The sequence below is a fragment of the Eucyclogobius newberryi genome, unplaced genomic scaffold (genome assembly GCF_026437365.1).
Source record: "Eucyclogobius newberryi isolate DKJ021-1_F unplaced genomic scaffold, fEucNew1.0.hap1 SCAF_13, whole genome shotgun sequence".
Lineage (NCBI taxonomy): Eukaryota > Metazoa > Chordata > Actinopteri > Gobiiformes > Gobiidae > Eucyclogobius > Eucyclogobius newberryi.
In genome coordinates this window covers 3,254,298-3,269,718 of record NW_027315757.1, presented here as the reverse complement: position 1 = coordinate 3,269,718, position 15,421 = coordinate 3,254,298, and the positions used below count along the sequence as shown (strand labels likewise).

Sequence of the window (15,421 nt, the reverse complement as noted above, 5' to 3'; positions counted from 1 at the left end):
CCATACATGTGGCACCATCATCCAAACATGTGGCATGTGGCACCATCATCCATACATGTGGCACCATCATCCAAACATGTGGCATGTGGCACCATCATCCATACATGTGGCACCATCATCCATACATGTGGCATGTGGCACCATCATCCATACATGTGGCACCATCATCCATACATGTGGCATGTGGCACCATCATCCATACATGTGGCACCATCATCCATACATGTGGCATGTGGCACCATCATCCATACATGTGGCACCATCATCCATACATGTGGCATGTGGCACCATCATCCATACATGTGGCATGTGGCACCATCATCCATACATGTGGCATGTGGCACCATCATCCATACATGTGGCATGTGGCACCATCATCCATACATGTGGCACCATCATCCATACATGTGGCATGTGGCACTATCATCCAAACATGTGGCACCATCATCCATACATGTGGCATGTGGCACCATCATCCATACATGTGGCATGTGGCACCATCATCCAAACATGTGGCACTATCATCCATACATGTGGCACCATCATCCATACATGTGGCATGTGGCACCATCATCCAAACATGTGGCATGTGGCACCTTCATCCAAACATGTGGCACCATCATCCATACATGTGGCATGTGGCACCATCATCCAAACATGTGGCACTATCATCCATACATGTGGCATGTGGCACCATCATCCAAACATGTGGCACTATCATCCATACATGTGGCACCATCATCCAAACATGTGGCATGTGGCACCATCATCCATACATGTGGCACCATCATCCAAACATGTGGCATGTGGCACCATCATCCATACATGTGGCACCATCATCCATACATGTGGCATGTGGCACCATCATCCATACATGTGGCATGTGGCACCATCATCCATACATGTGGCACCATCATCCATATATGTGGCATGTGGCACTATCATCCAAACATGTGGCACCATCATCCATACATGTGGCATGTGGCACCATCATCCATACATGTGGCATGTGGCACCATCATCCATACATTTGGCATGTGGCACCATCATCCATACAAATGGCACCATCATCCATACATGTGGCATGTGGCACCATCATTCATACATGTGGCATGTGGCACCATCATCCATACATGTGGCACCATCATCCAAACATGTGGCACCATCATCCATACATGTGGCACCAAAATCCATACATGTGGCATGTGGCTCCATCATCCAAACATGTGGCACCAACAGCCATACATGTGGCATGTGGCACCATCATCCAAACATGTGGCACTATCATCCATACATGTGGCACCATCATCCATACATGTGGCACCATCATCCATACATGTCGCACCATCATCCATACATGTGGCATGTGGCACCATCATCCATACATGTGGCACCATCATCCATACATGTGGCATGTGGCACCATCATCCAAACATGTGGCACCATCATCCATACATGTGGCATGTGGCACCATCATCCATAAATGTGGCACTATCATCCATACATGTGGCACCATCATCCATACATGTGGCACCATCATCCAAACATGTGGCACCATCATCCATACATGTGGCATGTGGCACCATCATCCAAACATGTGGCACCATCATCCATACATGTGGCACCATCATCCATACATGTGGCATGTGGCACCATCATCCATACATGTGGCACCATCATCCATACATGTGGCACCATCATCCATACATGTGGCATGTGGCACCATCATCCATACATGTGGCACCATCATCCATACATGTGGCACCATCATCCATACATGTGGCACCATCATCCATACATGTGGCACCATCATCCATACATGTGGCATGTGGCACCATCATCCATACATGTGGCATGTGGCACCATCATCCAAACATGTGGCACCATCATCCATACATGTGGCATGTGGCACCAGATCACCATCAAATACCAGTTGGAATTACTTGGTTCACGCAAACTCAATGTCAAGACTTCCTCACAACAAACCGATAATCCCCAATCTGAACCTCCATCTGAACCTCCATCTGAACCTCCATCTGAACCTCCATCTGAACCACCTCCATCTGAACCTGCACCATTTAAAGGTACCAGTTTGGTACAGGGAAAAAAGTGAAGGAACTACTGGTCCAGAAAGTTTTTTTCTTGTTGCTTGGACAGCAATAGAAAGTTATTGGGCTGCATGACAACAAAGAGTGATCAAAAGTAGTTTTAAAATTATATTCAATGGAATTTATCATTATTATTAGGCCCGAGCGCCACAAGCTGGCAAGAGGCCTATTAGTCCCGTAAGGCCGTGCGAAGCACGGCTGCAAAAGTGCGCACATAGTGCGCAGGAAATTGAGCGCACTAACAAAAGTGCGCACTAAACGAGCACTTTACATTGGGAAGCGAAGCGGTCGTCATCCCCATATAAAGCACTCATTTGCGCTAAGTAGCTCACGAATACGTTCCCCATCTCTTGCATGTTCCGTGCATATAAGCATGTAATGCAAAAATTGAACATTATTACTGTATAGAGGGCCAAAAACACAAAGTGGGCGGAGCCCACTCAAAATTAACGAAAGTACCCGTCAGTGACCAGGGACCCACACCATGAGGTAGGAAAGCGCGAGCGCTTTCCGAAAATGTATAGTTTATGATATTTGAAAAATGGGAAACATTGTTTTCGCATCGGAATATTCTTCTTTCTTCTTCTTCTTTCTTCTCGGGACCAACCCCCCTATTTTTCACCCAGTGAACATTGACGAAAAGTCACAAAAATTTGCACACCTCTAAAAATCGTGCCTCTCTACATTCTGGCTATTTCCCTTTTCTAAAATAAAAAAATTGGCGCGTCAGCGCCCCCAAATGTACCAAAAATGCATTGAGAGATAGGAAATGACCTAAAAAAAATCTGATTGTAGAATCATGAAATTTGGCGCAGAGGTAGATGGTGACAAGAGAAGTAAAAAATATTATTACGGCAACGCCGTCCGCCCAACCACATGTCGGCCATATTGCTTCAAAAATAGCTAAGCATGACTCTGGAGTTTTTCCAAACGTCGTACTTTTACGAACTCCTCCCAGGGCGTTGGCTCTAAAAAGCTGAAATTTGGTGAAAATGCTACTGAGGAGTGGGACATCAAAAGTTATTCAAATTACATTGATACCTCTCACGGTCTCTGTGCGGCGAAGCCGCAAACTGTAGCTAGAATTTCAGAAATCTCCCAAATTTAACATTTCTGCCGTTTGCGCAGATAAAGTCCGAATTGCGTCAAATTAGAATCAGTTGTTAAACTCTTTGCCCTAAACCTACTTGAAGTGAAATAAATTAATTTGGCGCCACAGCGCCCCCTACAGATTTTATATGGAGGTTAAATGTTTAGTTTTGCGAAATTATATGAAATTTGACACACAGCTCAATTTTGGCCCCATCAAAAAAGTCAATGAGACCCATGTCATAATTGTTATGGCGTTGCCGTAGCAATGACCAAAACTTCCCATGTTATTCCAATGGAGAAATCACCAGAACATGTTTACACTTTATACTTTCACAAACCCCTCCCAGGGCATTAGCCCTATTAACCTGAAATTTGGTGAGACTCATCTTCAGGACCATCAAAAGTTATCCACATTTTTATTCAAAGAGTCACGGTGTCTGTGCGGCAAAGCCGCACATTTTGCCAAGAATTGATGGTAAAACAAAGGAGAGAAGATGTGACAGCGTCACAGATTCAGCAGTAGGCGTACTAAAAGAACAATTGGGGCGCGTTAGCGGCCCCTCCTCATGCGGCGTGGCGGCGGCGGCGTGGCGAGGGCCGATCATTGCCGCTTGCGGGTATATTTATCTTTTATTATTCAAAATCATGTTTAATAAAGGAAAATGTGGATGTGCTGTTGAGATGTACGTCTTTCTCTGGCCGCAGTGCAAATTTCGCACATGGGACATAATGAATATGAAAAGCATGAAAAAACATGCAAACTCGAGACAAAGTTTGAGAAAGTCTGGCATGTGTGTAAACATGTGCACAGAACACACTATTGCACTTTAGACATAAATGTTGCGTTAGAATGAATCTCTATATGAAAGAGTTTTTACAAAAACAGATTCCACACAGCATGTTTTTCATTCAGCCTTGACTTGTATTGCATGGATTGCGTACAATTACTTTGTTTTTTTCAGTATCTGGGATACTTTGGTGATGCCAAAATACAATACCAACGATTGTACGTGAAGTTTCTGGAGAACATCAACAAAAAAGACTATGTGAGAGTTTGCTCCCGCAAGCCGTGGCACCGAGCCTCTCTGACTGTCAGGTGACTGGCTCATTATAACTCAATTCAGTTTTTCATATACAAATTTGTTACTTATTTGATTTCTTACAATACAATGTCTGGCAGACGGCAACCGCTCCACAACCATCTGAGCTCGGTTCATCCTCAGTTCCCTCCTCCAAATGAAAGACATCAGCCAATAGAAGAAGAGAGAACCGTGAGAGAGAGCATCAGGAGAGAGAGCGAGAGGAGAGAGAGCGAGAGGAGAGAGAGCGAGAGGAGAGAAAGCGAGAGGAGAGAGAGTGAGAGGAAGGAGATCGAGAGGAGAGAGAGTGAGAGGAGAGAGAGTGAGAGGAAGGAGATCGAGAGGAGAGAGAGTGAGAGGAGAGAGAGCGAGAGGAGAGAGAGTGAGAGGAAGGAGATCGAGAGGAGAGAGAGTGAGAGGAGAGAGAGTGAGAGGAAGGAGATCGAGAGGAGAGAGAGTGAGAGGAGAGAGAGCGAGAGGAGAGAGAGAGAGAGGAGAGAGAGCGAGTGGAAAGACATCGAGAGGAAGGAGATCGAGAGGAGAGAGAGCGAGAGGAGAGAGAGCGAGAGGAGAGAAAGCGAGAGGAGAGAGAGCGAGAGGAGAGAAAGCGAGAGGAGAGAGAGCGAGAGGAAAGACATCGAGAGGAAGGAGATCGAGAGGAGAGAGAGTGAGAGGAGAGAGAGTGAGTCGAGAGAAACAGACCGAAGAGAAGGTGAGAAGAGAGAAAGAGAAACAGAGAGAAGGGAAAAAGAGAAACGAGAGAGCGAGAGGAGAGACAAAGACAATAGAGAAAATGAGAGGAAAGAGACTGAAAGGAGAGACAAAGAGAAGAGAGAGAACGAGAGGAAAGAAAGTATGTGCAGAGAGAGAAGAGAAGGAGACAAAGGAGAAAGTGACAAATGCAATTACCAACAAAAGAGCAGAGAAAAAGTGGAGAGACACAATGACATGCCAACGCTGAGGAGGGAGCACGGCAGGTTCAGAGAGAGGAGGCCAAAGGACCAGGATGCCGAGAAGGGCCCCGAGGCCAGAGGCAGAACTGACCTAGAGCCAGCAGAGCCCCCACAGAAGAGGAGCAGGACATGTGCGGAACAGAGGTCTTCTTCTTCCGAGTCGGACTCGTCACCTGCGAGTGACGAAGACACACACACTGCCTGTGAGTACAACAACGTACATATAGTGTTTCCTTATGGGATCAATGTAGATCCTCACTGGTGAAATAAGAAGCAGATGTCAGTGATGTGCAGGACAATCAAGGCAAGCAGTGATTTACCAATCAAATCTAAAATGACCCTGTGTCACAACTAAAATTAAGACATTTAAAAAAAGCCTATTTCACTTCATTTCTGGTGCTGAAGCTTGGCTGGAAGTGTCTTTTAGTGACCTCTACAGGTCAATGAGCAATACTGCGGGAATCTTGAATGTTCATTTGCCACAGCTGAGCATTCTCTTTCCACTGAGGACCTGGTTCATTCAATACAGAATAAACCATGGGAAGTGGAACCAGAGACAGCTTTGTCTCCTGTGCACCAACTGCACATGTGCAGCACCATGACGACAGCACCAAACATTTCAACAAGTGTCATAATAATTAGCTTTTAGCATTTATTGTTTGTAGCTAAGGTTATGTTCATGTTCCTATTGATTAGATGTTGAGAAATACAGGCAGGCATTTAATCAAATAGTGAGTTACTTTATGTGTAACAGAGAGGGACGAAGCAGAGACGCGTTCTGTTCACCTGCAAGATTTATGAAACTACAGCAGAGATAGAGGAAAAATTAGACTTTTACAGAAAAGTGAGAGAATCTGTGGTTGTTTTGGACCACAGGACATTTTTTCAGGAAAGACGTGGCTTTGATTAGCATCTGAGTTTTATCGTAGCTCGTTTAACGTAGGACTGACTTTAATGTAATGTTTGTGGCACATGAAGCTTCACTATAAGTGCTCCGTCTGCACCTCTGCATTTGTGTTTCCTGGATCATTCCAGACTGATCTGAGTCCTTCACATGAATCAGTCTCTCCCCAAAAGTCATCGGAACGTTAGTCAAATACTTCGCACTAATTGGTCGAATCGTCACAACAGCAGAAGAAGCAGAACAATCTAAATCCAGTGTTCAGAAAAGCACAGTCCTCTTTCTCGTCCACAAATGTACAAAGTGCCATCGTGTGCACGTTTTGGTTTGGTTGGTTTGACTTTGGCCCAAACCACAATGCTGCTCTGTGATTGGTTCCAGCCCTAAATGCCGTGTGATTGGCCCGTTTAGCACTGGAGCGGACTGCAAACAGATCAATGGGAACGAGATGGATTCTCAAGAGTTTGTGAACTCACAAAAATTGCAAGAGTTCATCTTGCCGGCAAGATTAGCATATGTGCATTCCACACTTAGAGCTGTCATATGTCACTCACTCAAATGTTTTCTGGTACATAAATAGGCCGTGGCTGCAGAGCCGCGGCGCGGTCAAATAGCCTCATGGCTAACCCTAACCCTAACCCTAACCTTAACCCTGACCCTAACCCTGACCCTGACCCTAACCCTAACCCTAACCTTAACATTAACCCTGACTCGAACCCTAACCCAAACCCTGACCCTAACCCTGACCCTGACCCTAACCCTGACCCTGACCCTAACCCTGACCCTGACCCTAACCATAACCCGGCGCGGTCAAATAGTGCAGCAGTTTCAGGAGCCGCGGCACAAAATAACATGGCAGTTTCGGCTCTGTAGACACTCCCACATAAATAATCAAATGAACAACAGAGAATCAGAATCAGAAAAAGTTTATTGTTATTGCCATTGAACAGAATTCACAAACTTAAGAACTTGTTTTGGTGATTCAATAAAACAATGAACAATAAAACCATCTTTATAAGATCAAAAAGAAAAACAACCACACCAAGGTTTTTGTCTGTACGTGCACTTTTCTATACATGTAAGGTTGTTGCCATCTCAACATTGTGGATTCGCTTCCTGGCCTAGACCATTTGCTGAATGTCTCTACCCTCTTTTTCCAATTTCACACTGCAGTTGTCTAATGCAGTTTTTGGGCCAGAAAATCTTTTTTGGGAAAAAATGAATGAATAAAAAAGAACCCACACAATCAATTAATGCAAGGAAATTTTATCCAGTATGAGTGCCAGTAAATAAATATGTTGAGACAAACTCAGCTGAAGGTCCTTTGAATGCTGAAGGTCCTACGAATGCAGAAAGTCCTTTGAATGCGGAAGGTCCTTTGAATGCTGAAAGTCCTTTGGATGCTGAAAGTCCTTTGGATGCTGAAAGTCCTTTGAATGCGGAAGGTCCTTTGAATGCTGAAAGTCATTTGAATGCTGAAGGTCCTTTGAATGCAGAAAGTCCTTTGAATGCGGAAGGTCATTTGAATGCTGAAAGTCCTTTGGATGCTGAAAGTCCTTTGAATGCGGAAGGTCCTTTGAATGCTGAAAGTCCTTTGAATGCTGAAGGTCCTTTGAATGCAGAAAGTCCTTTGAATGCGGAAGGTCCTTTGAATGCTGAAAGTCCTTTGGATGCTGAAAGTCCTCTGAATGCCGAAGGTCCTTTGAAGGCTGAAAGTCCTTTGAATGCTGAAGGTCCTTTGAATGCTGAAAGTCCTTTGAATGCGGAAGGTCCTTTGAATGCTGAAAGTCATTTGAATGCTGAAAGTCCTTTGGATGCTGAAAGTCCTCTGAATGCCGAAGGTCCTTTGAATGCTGAAGGTCATTTGAATGCTGAAAGTCCTTTTAATGCTGAAGCTCATTTGAATGCTGAAAGTCCTTTGGATGCTGAAAGTCCTTTGAATGCTGAAGGTCCTTTGAATGCTGAAAGTCCTTTGAATCCTGAAGGTCCTTTGAATGTTGACAGTCCTTTGAATGCTGAAGGTCCTTTGAATGCTGAAAGTCCTTTGAATGCTGAAGCTCATTTGAATGCTGACAGTCCTTTGAATGCTGAAGGTCCTTTGAATGCTGAAGGTCCTACGAATGCTGAAGGTCATTTGAATGCTGAAAGTCCTTTGAATGTTGAAGGTCATTTGAATGCTGAAAGTCCTTTGGATGCTGAAAGTCCTTTGAATGCGGAAGGTCCTTTGAATGCTGAAAGTCATTTGAATGCTGAAAGTCCTTTGAATGCTGAAGGTCCTTTGAATGCAGAAAGTCCTTTGAATGCGGAAGGTCCTTTGAATGCTGAAAGTCCTTTGGATGCTGAAAGTCCTCTGAATGCCGAAGGTCCTTTGAAGGCTGAAAGTCCTTTGAATGCTGAAGGTCCTTTGAATGCTGAAAGTCCTTTGAATGCGGAAGGTCCTTTGAATGCTGAAAGTCATTTGAATGCTGAAAGTCCTTTGGATGCTGAAAGTCCTCTGAATGCCGAAGGTCCTTTGAATGCTGAAGGTCATTTGAATGCTGAAAGTCCTTTTAATGCTGAAGCTCATTTGAATGCTGAAAGTCCTTTGGATGCTGAAAGTCCTTTGAATGCTGAAGGTCCTTTGAATGCTGAAAGTCCTTTGAATCCTGAAGGTCCTTTGAATGTTGACAGTCCTTTGAATGCTGAAGGTCCTTTGAATGCTGAAAGTCCTTTGAATGCTGAAGCTCATTTGAATGCTGACAGTCCTTTGAATGCTGAAGGTCCTTTGAATGCTGAAGGTCCTACGAATGCTGAAGGTCATTTGAATGCTGAAAGTCCTTTGAATGTTGAAGGTCCTTTGAATGCTGAAGGTCCTACGAATGCTGAAGGTCATTTGAATGCTGAAAGTCCTTTGAATGCGGAAGGTCCTTTGAATGCTGAAAGTCATTTGAATGCTGAAAGTCCTTTGGATGCTGAAAGTCCTCTGAATGCCGAAGGTCCTTTGAATGCTGAAGGTCATTTGAATGCTGAAAGTCCTTTTAATGCTGAAGCTCATTTGAATGCTGAAAGTCCTTTGAATCCTGAAGGTCCTTTGAATGCTGACAGTCCTTTGAATGCTGAAGGTCCTTTGAATGCTGAAGCTCATTTGAATGCTGACAGTCCTTTGAATGCTGAAGGTCCTTTGAATGCTGAAGGTCCTACGAATGCTGAAGGTCATTTGAATGCTGAAAGTCCTTTGAATGCTGAAGGTCCTTTGAATGATGAAGGTCCTACGAATGCTGAAGGTCATTTGAATGCTGAAAGTCCTTTGAATGCTGAAGGTCCTTTGAATGCTGAAGGTCCTACGAATGCTGAAGGTCCTTTGAATGCTGAAAGTCCTTTGAATGCGGAAGGTCCTTTGAATGCTGAAAGTCATTTGAATGCTGAAAGTCCTTTGAATGCTGAAGGTCCTTTGAATGCTGAAAGTCTTTTGAATGTGGAAGGTCCTTTGAATGCTGAAGCTCATTTGAATGCTGAAAGTCCTTTGGATGCTGAAAGTCCTCTGAATGCCGATGGTCCTTTGAATGCTGAAAGTCCTTTGAATGCTGAAGGTCCTTTGAATGCTGAAAGTCCTTTGAATGCGGAAGGTCCTTTGAATGCTGAAAGTCATTTGAATGCTGAAAGTCCTTTTAATGCTGAAGCTCATTTGAATGCTGAAAGTCCTTTGGATGCTGAAAGTCCTTTGAATGCTGAAGGTCCTTTGAATGCTGAAAGTCCTTTGAATCCTGAAGGTCCTTTGAATGCTGACAGTCCTTTGAATGCTGAAGGTCCTTTGAATGCTGAAAGTCCTTTGAATGCTGAAGGTCCTTTGAATGCTGACAGTCCTTTGAATGCTGAAGGTCCTTTGAATGCTGAAAGTCCTTTGAATGCTGAAGGCCCTTTGGATGCTGAAAGTCCTTTGAATGCTGAAGGTCCTTTGAATGCTGAAAGTCCTTTGAATGCTGAAGGTCATTTGAATGCTGAAGGTCCTATGAATGCTGAAGGTCATTTGAATGCTGAAGGTCCTTTGGATGCTGAAGGTCCTTTGAATGCTGAAGGTCCTTTGAATGCTGAAGGTCCTATGAATGCTGAAGGTCATTTGAATACTGAAGGTCCTTTGAATGCTGAAGGTCCTTTGAATGCTGAAGGTCCTATGAATGCTGAAGGTCATTTGAATTCTGAAGGTCCTTTGAATGCTGAAGGTCCTTTGAATGCTGAAGGTCCTATGAATGCTGAAGGTCATTTGAATTCTGAAGGTCCTTTGAATGCTGAAGATCCTTTGAATGCTGAAGGTCCTTTGAATGCTGAAGGTCCTATGAATGCTGAAGGTCCTTTGAATGCTGAAGGTCCTTTGAATGCTGAATGTCATCCTTGGCGTGATGGAGGTCCTTGTGGATGAATGACCTCTTGGTTGTCCATAGGTTCTGCTCAGAGAGGCCTGAACAGCCGCGGTCTCAGGGACCTGTTCAGGAGCTATGTTGAGATGCTGGTCAGCACTGCCCTGGATCCAGACATGATCCAAGCCCTGGAGGACACTGATGGTGAGCCACATGCACCACATGCATCTCTCATCAAACAAAGAGTTTCTAGGGAAACTTAAAACAGTGCAAACAAATAGATAAACAGGACAGGCTATTATTAGGAGGCACCGCCCGTTGGCCAGGGCGTTCGCAGCCCAGTTTAGGATAAATGTCCGAGTTCTCAGACTAGATCTCCAGATTCAAAATGAAATAAACTTTTGGTTGAAAGTCGAAACGTCTCGTTTTTCAAAAACAGTGTCCAGATGATACAACTGAATCTTTTTCTACGATTAGTCATTGTTATTGTAGACTCCAAATCTGTATTTATTACACACCACCAGTGGCGTTGCAAAGGTGTCACCACAAGAGGCTTTGGTATGGTTCTTCTGCTTTGAAACAATAATGCCATAGCTGGATATTGGCAGAAACTGGGCTCACTGATGTCACATATGATGTCAAGTATAAGACTGCAGCCAATGAAGAGATCTATCAATTAAATGAAAGTACTGTAATGAGCCTAAGGACTAGCCTCTGGGGGCCGATGTTGATCAAGGGGCCTGAAGCAATTGCCTGTCTTGCCTTTGTACACCACCTAATTTTGCTCACTTACCTTTGGCTTGACAAACAGCTTGCGTCCATGTTGCAGAGTTCTCCATCTCGTGCATAGTCTGAACAAGGACACCTCTGCACAGAACTTGTCCTTCTCCAACATGATCAGTCTCTTTGGACAAGTTGTCTCACAAAAGCGATATGCTCTGCACTTCTTAAGCTGGCCTTCTGAGCTAAACCTCTGTGTGTGGACGCATAGTCAGGCTTGAATAGCCAATAATTGCACAGTGTGTTGAGTATTCAAGTCAGCGGGTCCCGGATGATGGTAGATAAACTCTAGGACTTGTTAGGACAACACTTATTTTTCCCGAACACATGTCACTTCAAACCAGTCTAGAATCTGCTCTCTTCACCAGGAACATGTACGAGGATGTTTAGGTCACTATCATTTAGAAGTTTTGTGTGAGCTAATGCTATTCAAGGCACTAGCCCCGCAGTTCTAACACCTTACCAGTCTAGCTGAGTTGCTAAGTGATCTTTGGCATCTGCATGGAACTCCGTGTCTACTAGTTATACTGAATGATCAGGCTGCAGGTTCATATCTCTGTAATTACTGAGCCTATCCAAATGAAACAAAAACTGAGTTTGATTGAAAGAATTTTGGTTTCAACAGTTCATCTGGACTTAGAAAAAACAAGACATTTTGACTCTCATCTAAGAGTCATTCTCAATCTGCAGATCAAATCTGAGAACTGAGAATGAGGATCACACCGACTAGTTTCAACATTTATGCATTTTTAGTTTGAATATTTCTTTCAGTTATGGATTTTTTCTTAACAATGAATCTCATATAAAGTGACCCCTGAAACGAATACATCAAATTGTAAAATGTTGGAGCCCAAACAAGAACGAGTTCACTTCATCTCATACTTTATTCCAGATGAGCTGTACCTCCCGTCCATGCGGCAGATCGACGGCCTTCTCAGCGGTCAGAAGCGGAGGTTGTTGCTGCGGGTCAACATGTCCGTTCCTCACCAGGTGGGGCCCACCTCTCCTTCGCTCTCACTCTGGTCTTCTTTGTTCTTCTCTTTACTTACTGTAGTCCTTCTCTACCTTCCAGGAGGCTCTGCACATCTTCCCCAAACTGAGCGCTGACCCTCTGGACTGCGGGGAGGTGCGTGTAAGCCTGAGTGGGGAGGGTTACAACCGCAAAACCTTGAGTCATGCCAAGAGGCGGACGTCCAAACAGCAGGTGCGTAAAGGTCTTGTATGTCGGGATGTGCTGAAGTCTGTGTTCTGAGGTCGCTGTGTTAACAGGAGCTACAGCTGTCAGTGGAAACCTGTCGGATTTACTCTCTCTACCACGCGCTGCACCACTACAAGTACCACACTTTTCTACGCTGCAAGAAAGAGGTAAGACTTTCAGCTAGAGGAGGGCAATAGTGTCTACAGGATGTACTAGTGAAAGTAGAACTGAGCTATATGTAAAAGACGAATCATAAATGGATCATACATTTGGATTCAAGTACAGATACGTTAGAGTTTGTCTTACCTTCCCTTTTGTCAACCAGCTGATAAAAGGGAACAAGCCCCTGGGAATATAAAACAATAAAAACACTCAATAAAGCCTAAAATGTACTCAATTTGAAGAGGCCTTTTATAAGCATTCCACCTGGACCTTAAAAAAAAAATATTATTTTTTTACGACTGTATAATAAGTACATAACTCTAACTTTAAGTGACATATGCATCAGCTTTGAAATTCAAGCTTTCCAACGAGCCATCTCACTCCCACAATGGCCCAAAATACAGCCAAAGAATGAAAAATACTTCACTGAGTAGGGCATAATAAACATCATATGTAAAATATTGACGACTTACTATATTGGCCAACATTTATTTGAAGGCATAAATACATGTATAAGCTGGAAACTACTTTAAAGCCATTGATACAAATAGTAAATTGAATAAAAATAGTAATTAAAAAATACTTGTTGTTTGATGTACTTGTTTCCTACGTTTCCCTTGGATGTTTAAAGGTTGTTTTATTTGTGTTTATATTTGATGCTTTATTTTTTCATCCCTTTTATTTCTCCTGTAACTTTTATAATAGAGATATGACTCCACTTACATCGCAATATGATGAGAAATATAAGTCAAATAAGTTGTAGTACTTGCTGGTACTTTAGAAGGTGATGTTTAAGAAGCCGATGTCAAAATATATATCAGGCATGAAGCCTTAGACTGCAGCGGGTTTTACAGCAGGACGAGGCGAGGGACTGTCGAGGTGTCTGTGTTGTGAATGCTTCTCTGTGAATCCTTCTGACCCCTCTGCCTGTCCCGTGAGCAGACTGTGAGCATGGAGCAGGCCTCAGAGGACCCGGGCCAGGAGGAGGTGGTGCAGCGCTGTATGGCCAACCACGGCTGGATCGACAAACTCTTCGGCTCTTTCATGGAGCTCCTGAGCCTCAGTGCCAAAGCATGAGCTGCTCTGAGCCGGAGAGGACTGGCCCACCAGAGGACTGGCCCACCAGAGGACTGCTGACCCACAGACATGTGCTCACTGTGTACAAAAGCATCGGCTGCAGCAATGACCCACGAAGAGCCAGAAGACTTCCATAACACAATTAGACTTAAATGGAAGGGATAAACAGGGGTGTGTTAAAGGGCACATATTATGTTATAACGACTTTATGGACATTTCGGTGCTCACATTTCATGACACAAAGCATCTCTGTTGGCTTTGAGGTGCTAATACGCTGTTCCTTAGTTTGTCAGCCTGGTTCTCTTCCTTGCTGTATTTAGAAAAGAAAAAAAACTAAAAGCATAAGACTAATATAACATGATCTGGAGTAAATTAGCTTAAACTCTCATAACATGTGTCCTTTAAGAAGGACGTGAGGTCAGTGACTGTTCCCACGTCCTGTGAGAGAGCGTAACGGTCACAGCTTCAACGGTCAAGGTGAACCAGGGACCGGAGGCTCCCATCTGAGGGGCCACACTCACTGAGGAGGCCTCCACAGAGAAGTACATGTGCAGTATGCTCTGCCACCGTCTGACCACAGGAGAAGAGTGTGACCAAAGGCTCCAGACACAAGGTGAAAGTCCAAACCATCCTTCTGTAGAAGTAGTTTGTAAACGAGCGTGTTTGGATGGATTTCTATGTAATATTATGAAATAAAGACACTTTCATTTCATATTTGAAAATATTTATTTGCTTTATATAAATACAAATTTAAGATTTACCTTCTTTGTTTCATCAAACCAATTGTACCATTGCAGAGGCCAAAGGCCTAACGTGCTCTGATTTACAATTTGATGATTTGATGAAAAGTTCTGTGTTTGTGCTTGAGTGAGTTGCAGTAACCTTCATGTTCCTTCAGTTCCGTTCACCATGAGTTCTCTGATTTGATCACTGAATGAGCAGGAGCTCTGAGACGGACTTTTCTCTGTAAATATGTACATACCTCATTCTCTTTTCTGCTGCCAAAACTATTTGACAAAAATAAAACTGACTTCATGAACCATTTCATCTTGGTGTTGATATTTCATTATTTAATCACCAATTATTGTTCCCGTGTGAGGGGGACACGCCCATGTGAGGGGGACACGCCCATCTGAGGGGGACACGCCCATGTGAGGAGGACACGCCCATCTGAGGGGGACACGCCCATGTGAGGAGGACACGCCCATGTGAGGAGGACACGCCCATCTGAGGGGAACACGCCCATGTGAGGGGGACGCGCACATCTGAGGGGGACACGCCCATGTGAGGAGGACACGCCCATCTGAGGGAGACACGCCCATGTGAGGAGAACACGCCCATGTGAGGGGGACATGCCCATGTGAGGGGGACACGCCCATGTGAGGGGGACACGCCCATCTGAGGGGGACACGCCCATCTGAGGGGAACACGCCCATGTGAGGAGAACACGCCCATGTGAGGGGGACACACCCATGTGAGGGGGACACGCTCATCTGAGGGGGACACCCCCATGTGAGGAGGACACGCCCATGTGAGGGGGACACACCCATCAGATGGGACATGCCCATCTGAGGGGGACACGCCCATGTGAGGGGAACACGCCCATCTGAGGGGGACACGCCCATGTGAGGGGGACACGCCCGTCTGAGGGGGACACGCCCATGTGAGGGGGACACGCCCGTCTGAGGGGGACACGCCCATGTGAGGGGGACACGCCCATCTGAGGGGGACACGCCC

At 44.7% G+C, this 15,421-nt stretch overlaps 1 protein-coding gene across 1 annotated transcript in view; it reads left to right on the top strand.

The window, feature by feature from the left end:
* The window catches only part of prr12b (proline rich 12b), a 30,587-nt gene extending 15,856 nt beyond the window's left edge, over nucleotides 1-14,731 (top strand). Inside the window, exons 10-16 of the mRNA XM_072442343.1 lie at nucleotides 4,163-4,296; nucleotides 4,381-5,435; nucleotides 10,552-10,671; nucleotides 12,140-12,237; nucleotides 12,320-12,451; nucleotides 12,517-12,612; nucleotides 13,550-14,731. Of these exons, the coding sequence (XP_072298444.1) occupies nucleotides 4,163-4,296; nucleotides 4,381-5,435; nucleotides 10,552-10,671; nucleotides 12,140-12,237; nucleotides 12,320-12,451; nucleotides 12,517-12,612; nucleotides 13,550-13,684 (1,770 nt within the window). The 3' untranslated portion in view covers nucleotides 13,685-14,731. The remainder of the gene's footprint in view (nucleotides 1-4,162; nucleotides 4,297-4,380; nucleotides 5,436-10,551; nucleotides 10,672-12,139; nucleotides 12,238-12,319; nucleotides 12,452-12,516; nucleotides 12,613-13,549) is intronic.
* Nucleotides 14,732-15,421: the final 690 nt, after the last annotated feature.